The 20899-nt window shown below is 38.2% G+C and overlaps 1 protein-coding gene across 2 annotated transcripts; it reads right to left on the bottom strand.

Moving 5' to 3' along the window:
* Positions 1-4806: 4806 nt before the first annotated feature.
* On the bottom strand, positions 4807-20649 carry FRRS1 (ferric-chelate reductase 1). Of its 2 annotated transcripts, XM_010073480.1 has the most exons (18): positions 20599-20649; positions 16758-16790; positions 16694-16702; positions 14867-15062; positions 14502-14638; positions 13136-13230; positions 12345-12495; positions 11343-11522; positions 10386-10484; positions 9679-9826; positions 9009-9125; positions 8083-8198; positions 7706-7792; positions 7145-7242; positions 6927-6985; positions 6111-6254; positions 5002-5063; positions 4807-4899 (listed from the first exon to the last, which is right to left on the bottom strand). In XM_010073480.1, the coding sequence occupies exons 1-18, from the start codon at positions 20647-20649 to the stop codon at positions 4807-4809; spliced, it is 1875 nt and encodes a 624-aa protein (XP_010071782.1). The 2 variants fall into 2 exon arrangements, with proteins under 2 accessions (XP_010071782.1, XP_010071783.1); XM_010073481.1 differs by lacking the exons at positions 16694-16702; positions 16758-16790.
* Between the last annotated feature and the right edge of the window lie 250 nt (positions 20650-20899).

Genomic DNA, 20899 nt, shown 5'->3' with positions numbered 1-20899 from the left:
AGATGGTTACCTGGAAAGTGGAATGGCAGATAAGAACAAATAAACTTGACTATATTGCACTTTCTCTCTGTCTATCTTGTGTTTTTTGTTTGGGTTTTTTTGTTTGGTTTGTGTTGGGTGGTTTTGGTTTTTTTTCAGTAGTGTGGAGTTTTTTTCCTTATGTTTCTTCTGTTATTTGTTGGTTCCAAGAGTAGCAGACAGAGTTACCTTCAAATCTTTTTTTTATTTTTAATCTTCTCAAAGGTTTTCTTTCACACAATGCACAAGAAAGTGAGAGCAGGAAAGTGATACGAAATAGTCAGGAGCAGCTTTTGTAAGTGTCAGATTGCTACAGACGCTCATCCCCTGCCTTCCCCAAATATTCTGTGCTATTAAACTTAAATGACCTGGAAAAGGGGGCAAAAATGCTGCTGCCAACATAATAAAAGTAGTTTAAAAGAAAGGAGACTGAAGAGAAACTCCACAATAGCATGCACAGTAAAGCTACAGGTGAAATTCACTACTGATACTTGAAAAGTAATGTAAAAAAAATTGAAATAACTCTAAACATACATCACACAAGAACTAGCTGTTAAATTTGGTGTTACAAACCTTGGCATTATTTTAGATAGTCCTCTGAAAAAAAAATTGTATTAGAACTATTCAGTTTGTGCCAGATGAATCTGAACTGTCCCACACTAATACACTACATAGCAGCATGAGTATCAGATCATTAATTTGGAGCAACAGAGACACAAAATGGAGCACTCAAGACCAAGGGATGCTCATCACCTGAGTGCTGCAGCCCCAGAGCTTTCCCACATCCCCTATCAGCAAGAACAGAATTACAAGGAGGAAAAGTATCTTCTTCACATGTCAGTACGGATGCCATACAAAATTCCAGTTCATCATTAAAGCTGAACAATTTCTAAGGTCCAGCAAGACAAAAGTCTCTCGGAAACAAAGCCAAAGCTAGAGTCTTAATGCAGTATCACGTGTCCAAGATGACTAGTCATCACAGATACCTGGTTCAGTGTGACATAGATGTGCAGCTTTCATTGTTTGCAATATGTGAAGTCACTTTTGCACAGAGCAAGGAAGACCAGCAGGAGCTATACAGTGGTTGCATTAGCTCATACATGAGCTAAAACAGATGGTACCAAGTGTGTTTTGAAGCACTTGTTCTGTGCCAACTCTGCTGTGCCCCTCCCTCAGATAAGTGAATGCAGAGCTCCCCCCTTCACACATACCTCTTAGAGAAGTTGGGATCAGACTGATTGAACAAAGAATTTCTCTGAATTACTAGCAGATCATTCCTCTTAACCATCCTTCTATTCACTTGGAGTAATCTAAAAATCACTCAGCTATTAATTTCTGCATTGAAATGCAGTAGGTTGCAGTTTTTCCTTAGTGATTGCCATTCATCTTAAATTGTTTGAAAACGGATGTACACAGGTAGAGCACGGTTTACACACACGATAAAAGAAAACAGGCCATAACTATTCAAGCAAAAGCACAGACATCAAGTAAACACCCATTTCATAACGTCTATCTGTACGAACTGGGCTCAAAGCTCTTAATAAAGCTTGAGAATTTGTCAGATTAGTTCATCTAAGAACACTTGCCGTTTTGGACATCCTTCACATGTCTCAACCTCTCACTGCCAAAATACAAATGCTGTTATTTGGACAAGAGCGCCACGCAGTGTTACACACCCTGACACAAAACAAAAGGCAGGCAATCTCTCCAGCCTTCCCAAACCCGGGTAAAAAAAAACCACGGGAGTTGTTATACTGAGTATGAAGTCTCCCCATCTGGTGATTTTTTACAAAACAGGGAACTGCACAGCGTTCAGTGTCAGGAAGAGAAACAAAGCACATCTTTTCTTAGTTCATTCTGGAGCCTGCATGTCAGCAAACAAAAAAAAATTATTTCAAGTGAAGCAAAGCAGCAGTGAATTCCATTGCATTTGAGCTATTTGCATCAGTTTTCATTCAAAACATATGGAAGAAACATGATCTGTAGTTAAGTCAAGAGCAGATGACTAGTGTTTGGAGGCTGCACCTAACAACGCAATCAAAACAGTAAACTACTTGTTGTGAGACTGATCACAAGTTTCTACTTGACTGAGAACGTTTGCCTGTCTGGAAGAACCCAAAAAGAAATATGCTAATGTTGATTTGTCATCACAAATTTAATCTGAGAGTAAGAAAACACTGAAACCTTCTTGATCTCTCCCTGTGAATGATTTTTTTTTCTTTTTTACTTCAGTGGGATTCCTTTATGAAGAAGGAAAGCAATGGGAATTTTCTTCTATGTAATATTTTACCATCCAAGAAAAGAAATACACAACACCACCATTGTCTCTAGAACTAAATTGTCACTTTTTTTTCTGCTGATATCAAACACTTCCATAGACTTTTCTCTTGGGGTTTTTTTGTTATTTTGTTTTTCAAAGAAGTATACCAGAAATTTTGGAAGTCACTAGAATACAACGATACACTCCTTCCTCTTATAGTCACGCAGGAAGAAGGCAGGGGTGGTGCTGTGAGCAAACACTGCATAAAATCAACAAGTCTTTCCATCAAATAAGTTACAATACTGCACATAAGGCCTCACAAAAGAAACTATGCAATATTGCTAGCACTAGTTATCCAAACTAGTTATTTGTTCCAAAGAGCAGCTGATAATTTCACCAAATTTAAAGCTGTATTAGACATAGAACAAGGATTTTTTTTTTCTTCTTGAGTAAAAGAAACTCTGCATTACAATGAGAAAATATTTTAACGTTCAATTTCAATAGAGCTTCTCCAGGAAGCATTTAGATAGCTTTAATTTATAAAGCAATATCTACAAAGAAAACAGACAATTTGTTTCACTGCTAGGCAAGACTATTCTTTCCTAGTTCCTATTTGATTTTATTTTCACCTTACTAAAAGGGACACAAACTATTATTAAGGTATTTACACTCATGTTTTAAAAACCCTGTGTTCATTGTCACATGCAAGTGAAACACACAGTAGAGCTACTATTATTACAGAAAGAATCTGGCATTGATTTTAGTTTAAAAAGCTATCAATTGTGCCTAGGTTGAGAGATATTCTTCTATAAACTCATGGTATACGAAAGAGTCCCCCAAAAGTTTAGCACTAGAGAGGCCTGGGATTTCCAGGCTTGAGATCAGAGTTCTCAAAAAACAAAAAACAGCAACAAAAAAAATCACAAACCCACACCGCTAGCCATACTCTTCTTGTCCTTCAGCCTGGGTTTTGCCATATTTTAGTCCCCCTTCCTCAATCTGCATGTGACTTTTTCCAGCTTCCAGGAGGAAGGGGGACAGTTCAACTTACACTCACCTGCAGTCTGCTGCTGCTGACAAAGCAGTTAACCGCATCTCTGTAAGTGCCCTTGAGAAGAAAAAAAAAAAAAAAAAAAAAAGACGACCGACTACAAACATCAACTTGTAGCTTTCTGAATGACTTGTCTCTGCAACAGGCTGCACTGTTGATTTGCAGAGATTGAAGAAGAGACAAATAGACAGCTTTAGTAAATGGAGAGAACCACTGCCTGACGCACATGTATTTTAGAGCTGGCCATGAGGCAGTGCAGGGCTGTTGCTGTAATAGTCCATACCATTTCTGAAACGCCATTTCAAGAGTGTTCTTCTACACCTAGGCAAACCATGAACCAAAAAAGTTAAACAATAGTGTCTTTCAATTCCCTGTACCTAGTTCATATATTTATATAAATCTTTTGACTAAAAAAATGCCCTCTCATATTCCTGTAAAAACAGTTCTGTTTCCTAGATATGCCAGCTCAAAGTACTCTCACTTAACACTAGCAAAAGCTGCCTTTTCTGGAATCAAACTAACTCCCAATCCACATTTCACTCAATAGTGCAAAAACAACTGCAACACTCCTGAGCAAATATTTTCACTTCCGTTTAAGCATCAAGTGGCATAAATCCATCTTATTCACACAGAAGAGTAATTAAGAAACCAGAAGCAAGCAAAGACAGCAAAACACAGAAATCCATACACACAGGTAAGTTCCTCCTGTTTGAGTTTTGGATAAGTACAATTGGTTTTAATTCACTTATACTGCAAACACATTTTCTCTTTATGGTTTAGAGACACTGAGAGGGACGGAACGGAACAGAACAGTATTTTCAGTGAGGCAAATGGTGGTTTTAAAGGACTGAAGTTCCCAAGCCCATATGCTTGTGTAAGTGTACTGCTCTTAGAGCAGAGAAAATTTTTGCATTTAACTGCAAAGATAGACAACAGCATTTAGCTCATGCATCAACCTGCATTTGTGACAGTTTTTCACTAAGTTGTTGTTTGTTTTTTTTTTTTAATGCATTAAACTGTCGTGAGCAGGAAGTTGTCATATCACATGCCATTAAAACACAGTAAAGCAAACAGATGTGATAGATGTGGGATCAGTCTTTCTGGTTCTCCCAATAGTATTCAAAAAAGGTTGAGGGAACTGACTATCAAAACAGCATTTTCAGAGCATCTTCTCAATCATCTTAATCTGTAAACTTCAATCTAATTAATTACTACATTAAAAAAAAACTAGGGACTTCATTCCTTACTCAGGCAAAGGCTCCTATTAAAAATCACATCAGAAGACAGGTTTTGCAGGACTGCAGCATCCTTCTATAGATTTCAGTTCAAATTCCCCTAACACCAAGCATGACACACACGCTATTATTCTTCAGTTACATCTTCAGGAAGGTGTTGAGGGAAAAGTTGTAACAGAAAGCATTCTTTTCAGGTGTTGCAGCTGCACAATATTTCATCACAAAATTCTCAGTGACTTATTTCATATTTGGTTGATTGCTGCCAGGAAGGCAAGGAGGAATACTATATTTCCACAGACATAGATGATTAACACAATCTGCTTAAACAGACGACCCTGCAAGAGAAGAGGAAGAAGAGCCATGGAAGTATCAATCTTATTGGTTTAAACAAAGAATCATCCCATCTCATAGTACTTATTTACAAAATTGTGACTTACCTCTGCTTCTGCAGATGTGAGTGACTGCAGTATCTGTACTCTGTCATCCTCTATGACTTCAACTGTTAGTGGGAAGGAAAAAAAAGAGCTAAGTCTGCTCCGGAGACAAAAGGTGGGGTTTCATTTTTATACTGCAAAAGTCTTAATCCCATGACTAAGTAAGTCTTTTACGGCATCAAATTTGAAAAGCACTCATTTGACATTTCATGACCCGTAATATCATGCTCAGAGCACAAGAGAAAAATTATTCTAGAGCTGACCTACAAAAAGCAACTTCTGGACATTGAAGTGGCAAAACATTTTGTCTATTTTGCTAGAGTGAAACATCAAAACACCAAGTTTCGAGCTAAACAAAATGTTTGTTTGATCTAAGACCTTTTCCTTTTCTTTTTAAGGTAACCAGATTACATTAGGAAGTATTTTGCATTAGCCAACATGAGAACATCCACTGTTCAAACATTTCAGGTTCATTTCTCTATTTCCAGGAAGTAAATACTGCAGTTATGTCTAAACTCACATCTTTTTAAAATCACTCTTCCCCCTCGTCCCCCCTTACCCAGCCTCTAAACTAATCATGCATCTTCAATCCTGCATGTCTCATCTCTGCCTTAAGATACAGGTCATTTACACATGCACAGTCATCTCCCCTCAGTCACACCGGCGAGCGAAGCTAATTTCCGATGAAGTTATTACCAGTTTCTCCACTAGACATATTGCAGTCAGGATTTCACCTTCATTCCCTTATTCACTCAAAATTGCAAGTGTTTGTGCTCAAGTTTCTGATCATTTTGCTGATGCAATGACAGCCACTCATACCCGCAATTTGTCACTATAAAATGCAGACTAAATGTGCATGAATTAACCTGGACTTTACCTACCTGGCATCAAAGTCCCATGGCAAAAAGTTATATATTCTTGGAAAATACTTACACATTTCACTCTGCCCCTATGAACTCTGGTTTGAGAAATAAGAGGCTATATTTAAAATGGCATAAAAACAATTTTTCTAGAACTTCCAGATTGCAAGTTAGAGACCAAAGAACACCTCCTGAAACTCAATACAATCCTCATCAAGCAAGGTAACAACAGGAGTTTTGTTGGGTTTGTACCTTTACGTACGAGACAGTAGCTGTGTATTTCCAGAAGAACATCAATACTGACGTGCCAAGCTACAAAGCCAATCATCGTATAGGTGTCCCACGGGTCTGGTAGGTCAAGTGCTGGTAGATCCATTCCCAAGAACATAGTCACCACTAGTCAGTAAAAACAAGATAAAAAGACACTAAGAGCACGGTGTCAGGGTAATTAAAAAAAATACTCTCAACACCTTTGGCAGTATGAGGTTAAAGGAATCCATGCAGCCAAAAGATTTTTTTTTTTTAGCAGTGTGAGGGAGAAGGCAGGGAGGGAAAGGCCAAGATGGTTTTCATCCTGCCCAGTGCCCTATCACATCCCAGTCACACAAACACTAGCATTTGTGACTCTACCAACAAGACCACAGTCACTGCAACTTCTGTGCTTAAGCTGCCTTTGGAAACTTGACACCATTAGTAGAATTAAGCCCAGCTTCTGGTTCTGTGAGTTTCCCCTCTCCTGTTAAATAACATTGAACTACGTTACTGTAAGAACACTATCCTCAAATCTTCCAAGACAAAGAGAAATTACTCAAGATAAGAACAGGTCCTTACTGCAGAGATCCTTCTGGTTTGTCTGAAATCTCTTTCCTTTTACGTAGTCACATTTTCCCTAAAGCTGTACCTGATGGCCACTTAAAATTCACACAGAACACAGCCAGCAAGAAAAAGAATCTTCAGAGATGCCTGGACTGGATGTCCACAGATGTTTTAGACAAGCAATAGCTCAGACAATGAACAAAATTTCTTTAAATCACTTAAAAGGGAGTTACAACTACTACTCCTACTCACCAGCTAGTATTCTAGCTGTTGTACCAGTACTCCAGTGAAACCAGTTAAACAACTGCCTCCTACAAAACAATGAAAAGCGTTAAGTAGTTTGTGGAAAAATAAAATGAACAGACATTGTTACCTACTTTAAAGATAACTTTTCAATGTAAAATGACTTTTTAAAGAAATAGGCATATTTAATTCCTGTGGCTGTAACTTAATGAGTTAGTTGTGAGTACCTTGGTGCATGAGGAGATGGTCTGAAACCTGCCATAAGTGGTTGAAAGATTGTCAGAGCCATCACAGTACAGCCGAGATACGGATGAAAACCTGCTTGCTAAACACAGGACATTTTTCTATAACATCACATCTATACAAAGACATAGAAAAAATACCAAATGTTGATCATTTTCTTTATGCTTTTGTGTAGTAAGTTACAATGGTGGAGCAGCACTGTGCAAGTCCAAGCTCATAACACTTATTCCCAGCAGGTTTACCATGTTAATGAGTCACCGGTCCTACCCTCACTCCCCTCCCAAATTCAAGTTCTCTAAGGAAATGGGAAGATGACTGATTTAGTACATAAAGAAACTTTGGGCAAGGACTTTATGTGGCAGAAGGAAGGACAGTACTTAGGTTTTTTAATTGTTGTTAAAGGAGGCCTACTTAAGGACAGCTTTCACAGCTATTTCCTCAGCCATAGTTCAATAGTTCTAACACATCAGAGTCAGTGGATGTCCTTCTCATTCATTTGGTCCAACCTGTACATTTGAGTAAACAAAACAAAAGCACACACTTACTTGGTTCCAACCTCCTTGGTATATAAAAGGCAACACAAATGAAATGCTTGTAAGCATGACTGTGGTCAGCATAAGTATACGATGCACCTAGAAAAGTTAAGTTTGCTTTCAGAAACTCTACAGATTTCTTAGTACACCACTAAAATACATTTAGCCGATCTACAGTTAAAGATGTTCTTAGTGTCCTCTTTAGACTTTGCTTTTACTGGTAAAGCAGGTGAACTTCTGATTTGGAGTTGTTCCATTTTATAAGATTAAAAAAAAAGATGTAAATCACACTGAGTTTAACCTCCTATTTCTTGGATCTAGTAGGTTTATAATTCTGCTTACAATAGAAATAGAAAATACAGCTAGAGCTATAGGGAGATTTTGCCCACCTGAAACCACATCTCCTTTCCAAATAGGAATGAGTGAGACCAGACAGGTTTGAAGAATCGTGCGACAATAACACCAATACTAACTGTGGTAATCCAAGCAACAAACATCAGGGCTCCTGAAAATTGAAAAAAAAAAAAAACACCACACCACTAGGTAAACAATTTTATGATAATTCAGCTGCATATGAATAGAGCTTCAAAGACTGTAATAGTTTAGTCTGTACACATATGGTCAGAATTTACAAGTTTTTAATCACCTGGTTCAGACTAGAACTTTATAGCATTTATCTTGCTAGAAGGAATAAACATTCATATAAAAAATAATCACACTATTCCCACACAGCAAGACAGAGCAGCTCTGGCTACCGCACATTTCATACGCACCAGTACAGCCAATACATACTGGTGAGAGACACTGTGCTGCCACCAAATTAGACATCACAGGATGAAAGGCGATATTTGTTATAATTTGTTTGACAAAGAATGAGTGACAGTTCTCTTGTGGGCCTGCTTTGAAGTCCAGTACTATGAGAGGAAAAAAATCTCATTAACTTCAATGGCCTTGGACTGTCTGTTGAGAGGTTTCTTGTTTCAAACAGAATTAAGCCGATTATGCAAATAGAACAAATTAAACCAGAAAGAAAGAGGGAAACAGAAACAAGTCTTGTTTATATATTTAAGAGAAAAGGCAAATGCAGGTTCACTTTCCTTGGCAAAAATAATCTTATAACGCTGTTCTTGAAATGAAAAATTATTAACAATTTTACTCTGTCTTCACAGTCTCAGATCTTACTGGACAACAGCATATACAACATGAGTGGTAGAAAGAGAAGAGGAAAAACCTACTCTGCAATAATGAGGTAAACTTAACTCTTCAGTCTCAGCAAGTATCAAGCTGGAAGACAAAACTAGAAGTTGCATCTTACCATGAGCCTTGATAAGCTGTGGGGACCGGGAACCTCCAAGATTGTGAGGAAGGCCTGTGATATCATACGCTCCATTGGTGATCAGAGGCTGACGACGATGTTTGTATATTAGTCCACCTAAGCAGTGACAAAAGCGGTTGATGATAACCACTGCACTTGTAAGTATGCCCACTCCTGATTTATAAATGCAAACCCTGTTGTGACCACTGAGCATAATCATACAAACTAAATTTCCGACATGTAATGTGTCAAAAAATCTGCTTGTGAATCAAAACTTGAACCTAAGCCGTCATCTAAGCTGTCTTGCATACTTAATGTACAAGAATCAACTCATCCCTCTACAGTAAACAGCTTTCTCCACTACACGCACAAGATGTGAAGAATAATTCCATTTGATGCTAGTCTCCATTTCAAAAAGATGTGGCCAGCTCTCAAGAAGCTAACAGATCCTAGCATCAAGTGGGCATGCAACACACACATAAGTCTAACTTCCAAAAGCAAACCCATGGTCCAGAGAGGCAGTAAAGATAACTGGACTAAGTGTCTCAAACTTGGAAATCAGAATCCTTAGTTCAAATACTAATTCTCAGCTAAGCCACATCTTACATAAGGGTTACTAACTCATTTAGAGCTGTTCAAAGAAAAGCAACCATATGCAAGTCAAGTTTACCTTCACTAGCTTCCCCATCTGCCAGAAAGATGTAGTAACTGGCATCCAGATTAAACCTTGCTTTATAAGCAGGAAGACGAATACTTCTTCTGAAAGAACATTGAAGAACACCGTCCGCAAGCCTCCATGACATATTTTCAAGGGCATTCTGTGAAACAGGAGACATTTAATGCCCAGTCTTTTCAGACTAAGACAGTAACTGGCTTAAAAGTAACCCTGTAAGAGACAAAAGTGTCACTGGTGCCCAAATAAAGAGCAATAATGATCAGGGAGGGGGGAGAATAAAAAAAGTCTCTTACATACCAACTTAGAAGGTATGTCAGTAAGTCAACACAGCAATGTAAGGGTTGGACTTATTACCACAAATTTTTCCAGCTCATAACAACCTCCCCTTCCCTTACAACCTTTAACCCAAGATACATCGACCACAACTGCAGCCCTAGCAAACAGGCAGAATAGTAATGGGCACAAAGTTCCTCAGAGTAAGCTCCCACCATGGGACTTATTTTTAAAAATTAAACTTCCAAAGGTAACATCTACTAGGGAGAAAGAGCCCAACCAATCTCACCTGAAACTACTGATCCATCTATTTACTATCCATTACTATTTAACAGGTGCTGTGCAAAATAAAAGCACAAAGCAGCAGCATGCCACTTGTTACTTCATACGTACATTTGTGGAAGCATCTTAGTCATTTTCAAATGTACCTGGGAATCCAAAATAGGAGGACTTCGCCCCTTCAGATAGGCAGTGCTGACGTGAACATGGTGGTCCTCGTTAACACACAGATATGCATCATCACCACCCTGGAACATTTAAAGAAAAAAGTATTTATAACCCAGTAAAAACCACTACTGACAGTCTCTAAAAGCACTTTGATTTAATATATGCAACAATACCCAAGACAATTCTCTAGCTGTCAAGCTACTATTTCCCAGATTTCACATACTTTCAGTATTACAGGGGAGCCACATTAAGAAAGACAGGCACATTCTTATTTACTATCCCCACCTCCCAGGGTAACAACCGTATTATCAGAAGTTTCTTTAATTATTTTGAATTTACTAAATTAACTAGACAAGACAGAGATAAATGCTGATGCTATTTTAAAAAACTCTTTAGTTAAAAGTTGGTTTTCCTCATAGCTGTGAAGACAAAGTATTGTTAAGAACCAAATGTTCTTGCACAAGCGATGTGAACATAAACATCATCTCCTTTGTGCAACAGTTACTTCACAGAATACGCATTTGTCAACAGCATCATCTCTTCAACACCCATTAGAAAAAAGGATCTCTAAATACTTTAAGACTGAATGCAGTAACTCCCATACAAACAATGATGAACTGCAAATGGTTTTCAGAAAGCACAGCAACTCAGCTTCTGACAAGTGTGGGGTCTTGGCTAGGTAACAAGTAGACATTCCAGTCAGCCACTGTGCAATCAGACAGGTGGGATTCTGCTAAGATAGATATCCACTGGGGAATTCTACTGCAAATAGTCAGTCCTGAGCTGAATATCCACGTATAAAAGGCAACCTGTGTTTTAACATTATGGGAGAGAAGTTACTTTGTTTGACATCTAGCAGCATTTCAGTTTTACATGTGCATGAGTACCATTCAAGCTTTACTAAGATCACAAAAGCAACTAAAGAATAGGACACTCACCATCCACTGATCATGAGACAATGCAAATGCTAAATATCCTTCACTTGGACCACTCATTTCAATAAACACTGAGCTCTTCTCTTGTTGGAAGGATAGAAAAAAACAGGAAGCACTTTCAGGATCACAGTTTGAAGGGTTCCTAATGCAGAACTTCATACTTCCACAACCTGAGGCATTAAACTAGACAATTAAGCAGAGAAACAAGTCATAAGCAATCTTCTTCCTCCCTTTCTACTCCATTCTAGAAGAAAGCATACAAGGAACAGCAAAGAAATGCCATTTATGTCTACATACCAATCTCTTAACCCATAGCTACCATTTTACCTGCTAGTCCTGGGGCAATTGCAAGTTCCAATTTCTACTTTTACTCAAGTTAAATTTTCACTTTAAAGACATCATAGATTAACTTTGAAAAGAAAGTAAAAACTTCAGAGACACTTCCTCTGGTTTAATTTTTAGAGTGGTAATATCAGCTTTAGGATGAGGGAGAAAAGAAGGAAAGACCAGCTTTTTGGCTCCTTTATAAAGTAGCAGCTCCTCTGACACACAATGAAAATACATGGATCAAAAGCCACACATTCTGGATCAAATAAGCGTTGCTTGCTCAATCCATTCAAGAATCAGTAATAGAAGTCAGTAACACAGACAAACCCATAAAAGGAAGTTTCTGACCCTGCAGTTATTAAATAGGAAGTTATTAGTCAAGATCAGAGCAAGTCCTCTCCCATCTCTCTTCCCAGGCATGCATAATATTTTCTGACCATTAAGTTCTAAATGTTCCATCAACTGTTGACCCGTGTGTCCCGTGACATTTAACCTACACAAATTCAGGCAACTCAACTAACACAACAGGGTAGCTGTCTACGTTCTCAGTCTCTGATATTCAAGTTACTCATCCATCATCACTCCCCTTCTCTCAATAGGCTGTATCAATGTGATTTCATTAAATTCAACTGATCACAAGCATTAAAGCCAGCATTATTTACACTTATAACTACTTACTGGCTTTGATAAGTAGGAAACCTGGTGTGAAGTTGATATAGCCTCTGATGTTGCAGGCAAGGGTGTTGTTGGGAACAGTGCATTAGGCTGCGAAACAATGGGACCAGGAATCTTCACCCAGAAAGTCTTGTATTTCTTAACAACTGTGGCTCTTAAAAAAAAACACACCACACAGTCATTACTGTATACATTAAGAGCTGAGTGTTACTCTAAAAATAAAGGAAAAAGGAAAAACTTCCATAGTTTGTACAACTTATTTGTAAAACCCCCATCTTTATGCAGACCTCTATCATTTTAGGGATTAAAGTAGGAAAATACCTGAAATCTCAGGGGAAAAATAATTTTAAAATCATGTAAGAAACATTCGTGCCTGTGGCACAGATTACAACCTGAGAGAAGAGCTACACAGCTTTTATCCATTAGTTCCCAAAAGCCAGCAGTATAACAGGAAGGTACCTACACCATTTGGTTAGGTACAAGCACACAAAAAGATTCTCAACACTGCATATTACAGGCATGAGAAGTGAGCAGTTAACTAGAAACACTAAAGAAACAGTCTCCAAAGCCCTTTCTACTCTCCCCGCAAAAATAAAAATTATCATCTCCAAGCTTTCCCCAAAGAACAAGTGTCTGCATTAATATAGACTCTGCAGAGAGCAAGACGTATTGGCTTTTCAGGCCATTAGTCCAAGGATACTTTTCTGTTGTCTGTGTCAAATATGGGCCAGCAATGGTAGAGGTTTACCTTATTTGTATTTTAATAAACTAGAAATAATATTAGATTTACTTACAGAAACTGTACGCGTTTTGGTGCACCTCTGGGAGCAATCCAATAAACTTTTATATATTTCTTTTTTGCTCTGCTTGTGTGACTGACAGCTGAATTCTGAAAACACACACATAAAGAGTTAGTTACACAATGGATATGCAGCAAGGAGATTTCAGCTAACAGTCATCACAGGATGCAACTAAATCCTAAACAGACACTGCACTGTTACACTGCGCAGACCCAGTCCCCCTGGCTTTTCCCCACTCATGATCAACTCAGATGAAATCTACCACTGAAACCTAGACATCCTAACAAACTTTAAGGCTAAAAGGAACAACTAGAGGCCTTTGGATCCAAAAGACTCCACTGATAAACCAGAGGTCCCTGCAGCATTTATGCAGAAATAGTGTGACAATGCTCCATTTTTTGATAATTACAGCATGAAGGGACAGTGCAATGACAGTACAAGAGAGAACAGAACTAGTATTCCAGAGGACAAAAAACAAAAGTAGTTGTGGGGTCAGAGAGTTGCTTGCACAAGATAAACAGATCAGACACAGCACTGAACTAAGTCCTCAGAGAGCAGAGGGCACAGCCCAGACATCCCTATGGCTTTACAGCACTGATGAATGCATTAATTTGATGTCACCGGGGGGGGGGGGGGGCGTTTTTTTGAAGTTTATTTTTGTGTGGCGGGGGGGGGGGGGGGGGGGCAGGTGGTAGAAGTAATGAGAAAAAAATACATCTATGCAGATTGATAACTTTGTCTACACCAGCTCAGATGACACTGAACATGTTCATGAAGTTCAAGCAGGTTGCTGAAACACTAGTCAGAGCTCATATCTCTTGCACATGAGACAGAATCAATTCATCTAAAATGGATACTGAAGATTGTGATCTAACCTGTTACTAAAAAGGCTCCATTACCAGTAACTGACAGAGCAACAAACACTAAAGATAGTAGCTTATTCTAGTGCTTGTTTACTACAACAATTGACCAAAATTTTCCTTGTTGTAAGACATTTTATCTGTCCTTAACAGGCATGGAAAGTGACTGATAACTCTCCTCTTCAAAGCAAATAGAGCATTCCCTCCTCTTTTTAATATTAAATACAATACCAGGAATACACTACATTAATTGTGCACAAGTGAGAAATGCTGCATCTTCCTGCAGCAGTCAATAGCCTTCTACCACCAGGACAGTTGAAATGGCTCATAGGAGCAGTCTGACAGAATTGCAGAGAGCCGTGCCTCTGTACTGCAAGTTAGACCCATTTCCTGAAGGACTGAGCTCAAGGATGGCATAGTTTAGTTCTGTCCTGTTACAGACATGGTCTTGTACAAACACCTCAGTGCCTGATGTCACATTTTAAGACACTAGTCTACACCTTGGTACGGCCACATGTTAGAAGCTGAGAAAGTCTCCGGTCAGCTAATGTGAAAGACCCAACTGCAGGGCTATCCAGGTGTTCTGCATCCCGGGCTTGTATGAAAAATCCTTCAAAATCTGGTCCAGACAGATGAACTAAAGCAAGAAGAAAAATAAAAGGAAGGTGAAATATTCTCCAGAAGAAGAATGAAACATTTCAGCAACCACCACCAGAAGTTCATTTTACAAATACTGAATTACTGCTAAATGGATCACCTGAACAAGATTCAACTTAGACAGATCTAGTATAGCTAAGTGGGTAAGGACATGCTACAACACAAAACAACAGTAAGTTAACCTCTCCAGCTATAACTGACACAATACCTTCTATGTTGTTCCCTGGTTTAAATTCAGTCGCGTTCACTGTAATGGTGTGCTCAGGTGACAGTTGTGGAGAGGTGCCATGACAGGGTATCATGCTAGTACAGGCTTCTCTTATTTTTCCGCTTGGATAGCCATCCACAGACACACAGAAGCAAATAAACATCCAAGCAGCAAAAGCAAGGCCAGGCAGCTCCATCTATATAAAGCAAAAGTTGCAGGCAATTAAATAAAATAAACAATGACATTACAGGTCACCACTCACGTTTGGAGGAGTCAGTTGAACACTAAAATTTAAAAACATGTTTAAAACAAAAACATGCATGAGAAGACACCATTTCCAGCTGCAGAGCCTAGAAGTAACATGTGCTTCTGGTAAATGCCAGACTTGGCAAGAATATTCAAAGATATCATGTTTCAGGCCTTCAAGAGTACAGATAGTAGATGAATCCCTCCATCCACTGGGTGGAGTATTTCTCTCAGTGCATTTTGATGTAACTTTTTAAATTTATTTTGCTTACACCTCTCACTTTCTCTCTCTCAAAAAAAAAAAAAAAAAATCCAAGCCCCTTAAACATCTGCACAGGACAGACAGATCTTAAAACATGCTTCATTAATATATAAAGGTCCACAGTACTGAGGAACTACACAGCTAGTATCAAGCCCACTATTTTGTTAATCATAGCTCCAAATTGTGCATCATGACAAACTGCTTTTTGTTTCCACAACTCGTGTCTCTTTCTTCACACATGATGAATGATTCCCAGGTAACCAGTTCCCCTTTCCGCAGGGAAACTAAAGTTTCCAAATGTCAAAAATAGTTTGTATATATGTAAAAGAGTGGGAATTTGATATAAAGACTTAGACAAAGAAATACATCTGTTTGTGGCAGACAAGCATAAGAATTCTCCTTTGAACTCTTCCTTTTGGATATTGGAGCTCCATACAACTAGTCAAACAATATCACTGCTTGTCACACTCTCAGTAAGGGAAGAGTATACACAAAATACATATGGGGTCATAGGACTGAAGGTCCTAAAACAGTTATTTGAACCCCTAATCCCAGCATTCATCATATAGTGTTTTTCTCTGCCACAATACTGTTTTCAAAAAAGCCATGGTAATTTTTTTGTTACTCAGCAGCATGCAGGGTTTACAGTTGTATTGTTGTTTACAGATTGCCTTAGCCAACAAGAAAAAGCATTTGCATGTCCAAAAGGCTGGAGAACAGAGATAAATTTCCTTTCAATCCTTAGGCAGAAGAAGTGGGTTATCAGCTCTAGTGGGACATACACCAGGCAAGTAGGTCTGCCTTGTGGAAGAGCCATGCCCATTTTGCAGCAAGTGATAAGTGTCAGTGAAGTTCCCTGAGAGGGCGCACAGACAACGATAAGAAAGGCACAGAGCCATTTCAGACTGAACTCTGATGCCTAAAAGGCAGTCAAGTGAAGACAAGGCATGTCGTTAGTCCTAGACACTCCAAGAGTCATCAATATTAACTTTTCCAAAGTTCTTATACATTCAGCACTAAAAATCCAGGGCAATGCTGCATTTGCACTTCAACATAAGAGCTCCTTGGCAACTTTGCACAGTAAATAGAAGATAATTAGACGGAAGACAGGGCTGAACAGTTACATTTCAGGAACTAGAATAAAAACTACAACACTCAACTCCACCTCCCAAACGTTCAAGATAACATTATGATAATATCATTAGCTTCTCATTAAAGTAAGCCTTTCCTTCTAGTTTCAACAGGTCTCCAAACTGTCACAAATCTACATCAACATGATTTTAATCATAAGTTAAGGCAGCCTATAGGAAGCTAAAAACTATAGAAAGCTAAGGTTCAGTACAATGGTGGCATTAAAGCAGATTTTATATGTATCAGTGAAACCTTCAAAACAAGCTGCTGCCAGAAGAGATAAGGCTGTATACCACAGAGACAAGAAAAAGAGTAGATTAGTATTCTAGTTTAAGGAACAGAGGATGTGGTAGTGATCTAAAATTAAACAAGAAATACTCTTTGGCAGACTCGACTAACTCAAAAGCTGGCAGAAGAGAAAAAAGAAACAGCAGAGATAAAAAGGATGAAAGAGGCAAAAATCTGAAAGAAGATTGTACTGTAGAGCAATTTTTTAAGGCATTTTTTATTTTTTTTAAACAGGGTTAACAGTAGAAGAGCAATCTTCTCTGTGCATGTTCAATGAGGGCTAGATCCTATAAAGAATAGTAATTTCTATGTTAAAATTTAGCCTTCCTCAAACAACACTTATTCTGTTGCCTTGAGAAGTCCCTTTTCTCCTTTAATCTAGAAATACATTGTCATACTCTACATTCTCCACTCACAGAGCAAAAGTGGTAGACGGAAGATGGGAAGCACTCTTGTAACACCAATCATGCTGTGGCTTAAGATTCATTTTGCATTTTTAGGGAAATATCTCCTAAAGTGTTACTGTAGAAAGAATAGTAAAATAGGTCAACATTCTAGAGAAGTCAAGCTTTAGAAAATTATTCCTTAATTTCAGATCAAAGACCTCTGGACTTTAACTCAAATACCATAGTAAACCCCTTTTTCTAACACAGTAGAACTTTATATTTAAAACTGTAGTTTGGAATAACCAAAACTAGAAGTTTGCAATCACCCATCTGCTCCCCCAACTCAGGTAGGTTCTCACTGTGCCTCATCACCCCTTTTTGCAATATGCACACACCCCCTCAGCTTTCAGCCAGGACCTGTTCAAAACAAGCCTCATACCAATCACAACTAGCAAGAAATACAAGGACACAAAATCTGAATACACAAGAAGAAAGAGGGGAAATCCAAGAGATGCCCAGAACTTCCTCATATAAGCAGGTTAAGATGTCACCTTTAGCTCTAAAAAAAAGTACCTCTTACAAGAACATGCAACAGTATGTCATGCCCTTGTGAATATGACAGCCTGGCCAAGAGAAGGAAAAAGTGAGTTAGTCTGGAAAGTTGAGCACATATCAGTAGTTCAAAAATAAACAACATCAAAAAAACACCTAAGAAAGATACATAATTAAACTAATGAATCAGCAATAAGTAATTCTGAGAAGGGACGAGAAGTAGTATCTTTATACTCAGACTGAAAATTGATAAGCAATTATATCCATCCTCAGACAAGTATTTGCACAATAGATCATCTGGTTAGCTAAACAAAAAAATCCAACCAAAGTCAGCCATTGGCAAGCAACAAGGTCACTCCCATATAAAACAGTCCCCTCTTCTTCTGCAAGACTACACGGTTTCCTCTTTTCTCTCAGAGTTCTACAGTCACGACAGCATTATTTCCCTCCAAGTGATGTTGTCAGGGCTGACTGCATGTTTAGACATATAGCATGTCATATGTACTACAATGCAGAACAGTTATTTAGAATTAGAGGAGTAACTAGCTTTAAAATGTTAACTAATCACACACAGAGGTAAAGGAATCAACATTTGTAATAAGTGAACGTACAATAAACTGTGAAATATGTGACTTTTTTCTGATATTCCCCTTTGCGGGAAAAACAGAGGAAGACATCTAAATCTCACAACTACATACATAAGTACAGCCCCAAACAAACAGCTTTAGGATTAATGGCATGGAAAGAATTTGTTACAGAGAGGTTAGGTTTAGGAAAGCTGAAGTGCGATATGTGAATCATGCTTAACCACACCACATAAGAATAACTGCCTTTTAAAGAATAAAGTAAAAACAAAAAAAGTTCTCTACCTTATCAAGAAAGACCTCAGAGACTGATCAAAGCTATCACATCTTACAGAACTGCTACTCACTATTATTCTACTCCTCCTAGAAACATGGCTGAATTAAAAAAACCAGTTAATTTGCATTCTGATAAAGATGAATCAGCAGATCTCTGCAAGGTCATCTTGAGATAAGAGCAACATCACAAACTGCATCAAAACCTTAAATCATCAAGTATTACCACTAAAGCTAGATTAAATTAGTATCTATGTTAACTCAAGTTTTGAGGTGTGTAAGCTGTTGGAACAGCCTGCTATATAAAATACATAAAATGCTATAGCATTTGAAAATACTCTCAGTTTCCACTATAACTTAATGTAAATTGTAGATTTGTCCTTCTTGACAGATTTTGCTTGCAAGTTGTGTTAAGAAGCTTTGGCCATACTGGCCAAACCATTTGAAATATAACAACTCGTTGGTGACAGCCTACAAATGAGCACACAGTCAGGTTTCCTGTACTAAAGAGGAACAGGAATAATTTACTTCAGGACTGAAGCATAATGATGTTAAAAAAACATAAAAGCTAACTCCTGCAGCATTTTTCAACTTGGAATTCTCCAGTGCTTTTGTTAACAGGCTGGAAGAAAACCAAGGAGATTAAGGATTTCTGCACTATCCAGTGACTTGTTTTCCAAGATAAGCATTTCGCTGTAATGCATTGGTGTTACCCAAGGGCCTGAGAGCACATTTAATCTCCTTCCTCTAGCCTGCCTGCATGCCAGGTGCACACCTTTTGGTAGCATGCATCAGTAAATGCCCAGTCAAGGTTACTAGGATGTGCTACAGAGCATATTATCTCCACAGCTGGAACACCATCACATAGTATTGATTGCTTATTTTACTTAGCCTTGTACTATACACATACTTCTCAATACGTTACATACAATCAAAGATACCATAAGATCCAGGAGTCCTTTCTCTATGGATAGATTAGGTACTGGCTCATACCACACCATTGCAGTATAAGACAGTTAGTCAAACCGTTATGATTCATGCCTTCATTTAGAATTGAAAAAAATACTTCAATACTTGTTAGTTTGAAGCATGACTGCAAATTTACTATTCTCTCCCTGACCTCTCCCTACTTAAATCTTCAGTATAATACATAACTCATACCCCCTGGCAGAGAAGAAAGCTTCAGAACAAGTCTGTTCAAAGAAACTTAATAATTACCTGTAATTCTAATGGTGTTTCAAATAGCATGCAACTCTCAGGAAGGAGGGAAGGAGAAACTTGTGTACTTGAAGCCATTTATAATACAACCCTCTAATTAATAGAAAGCCAAAAAATACAGGGCAACAGTCATCTTCTCATTACCCTTGCCTAACTTGGCCAAAATGCTTTAGAAATAAGTTAAGCTTTTCCAAGAAAGCTGAGTAATTGGAATGTCAATTAATATCTATTTCATATAGAACTTGATTATAACCAAAATTCAATTTCCTACAAAGATTATACAATAGTAACAGCTGACATGACTTCTATGGTAACCTGAAGTTTCAGTCAAGCATTTTTTGAGCTATACTACCAAGTTATTTTATGTTTGCTGGGCAGGTCAGAACACAAGACAGAAATAGAGCTTTTTGTTAGGGCACTCTTTTTTGGGTATTTATGCCATGTCTCTTTAGAAACATACTCTTACAAAGCAAAAGCAGAAAGCCTTGCTGTCCAAGAGTTACCTTCCCTGTGAGTTCAGAAAAAGAGCTTAGGTTAACTTCTGCTGTGCATTTAAATGTGGTCATATCACAACAGCTGGATGAGCAAGGGCAGAAAACAAGTTGCATTAACATTCACAATAACTCATTACTTTTAAAAAACATACACACACACACCCCCCCATGTTGACAAGATGACAAAAAACACACACCTCAACCTCCTGGTCTTTCTAATCATGAAACATTCAAAGGGCATTTCAAGGCTTGTGTTTTTCAAAAGAAATTTTTGTAACAGTTTAACTGAGGTACTTACCTTACAGCCAGCCCTTCTGTTACAATGACCAAGACTGAGTAAAATTGCCATGGGCTTTCTACTTGTACTACCACAGCTTATATTACATTGTAACCTCTTCTACTTAACTTGCATCTAACAGTACTAACGTTTATCACACCTAGGATCAGAGGAAGTCTGTCTGAAAGAAGAAACACTACACACACAAAAAAAGAAACATTTCTGAGAATGTTCTTTATACTGCTTCCCAAGCTAAGCCAGTAAAACCCTACACTCATCTGAAATGCGTGAAGATGTAATGAAGCACCGACCCTGCAGCTTC

Source organism: Pterocles gutturalis, unplaced genomic scaffold, assembly GCF_000699245.1.
Source record: "Pterocles gutturalis isolate BGI_N339 unplaced genomic scaffold, ASM69924v1 scaffold20202, whole genome shotgun sequence".
NCBI lineage: Eukaryota > Metazoa > Chordata > Aves > Pterocliformes > Pteroclidae > Pterocles > Pterocles gutturalis.
The sequence above is the reverse complement of the archived record's forward strand: the minus strand, read 5'-3'. Positions and strand labels throughout refer to the sequence as shown.

Bases quoted from the DNA above. Each gene is read 5' to 3' on its own strand.
- FRRS1 (XM_010073480.1), bottom strand. From the start codon at position 20,649: ATGGCAATTTTACTCAGTCTTGGTCATTGTAACAGAAGGGCTGGCTGT. The intron at 13,231-14,501 runs GTGTAGACTAGT...GTGTGTTTTCAG, and splicing joins TAACATGTGGCCGTACCAAG to AATTCAGCTGTCAGTCACAC. The intron at 12,496-13,135 runs GTAAGTAAATCT...TTTTTTTTTAAG, and splicing joins CCAAAACGCGTACAGTTTCT to AGCCACAGTTGTTAAGAAAT.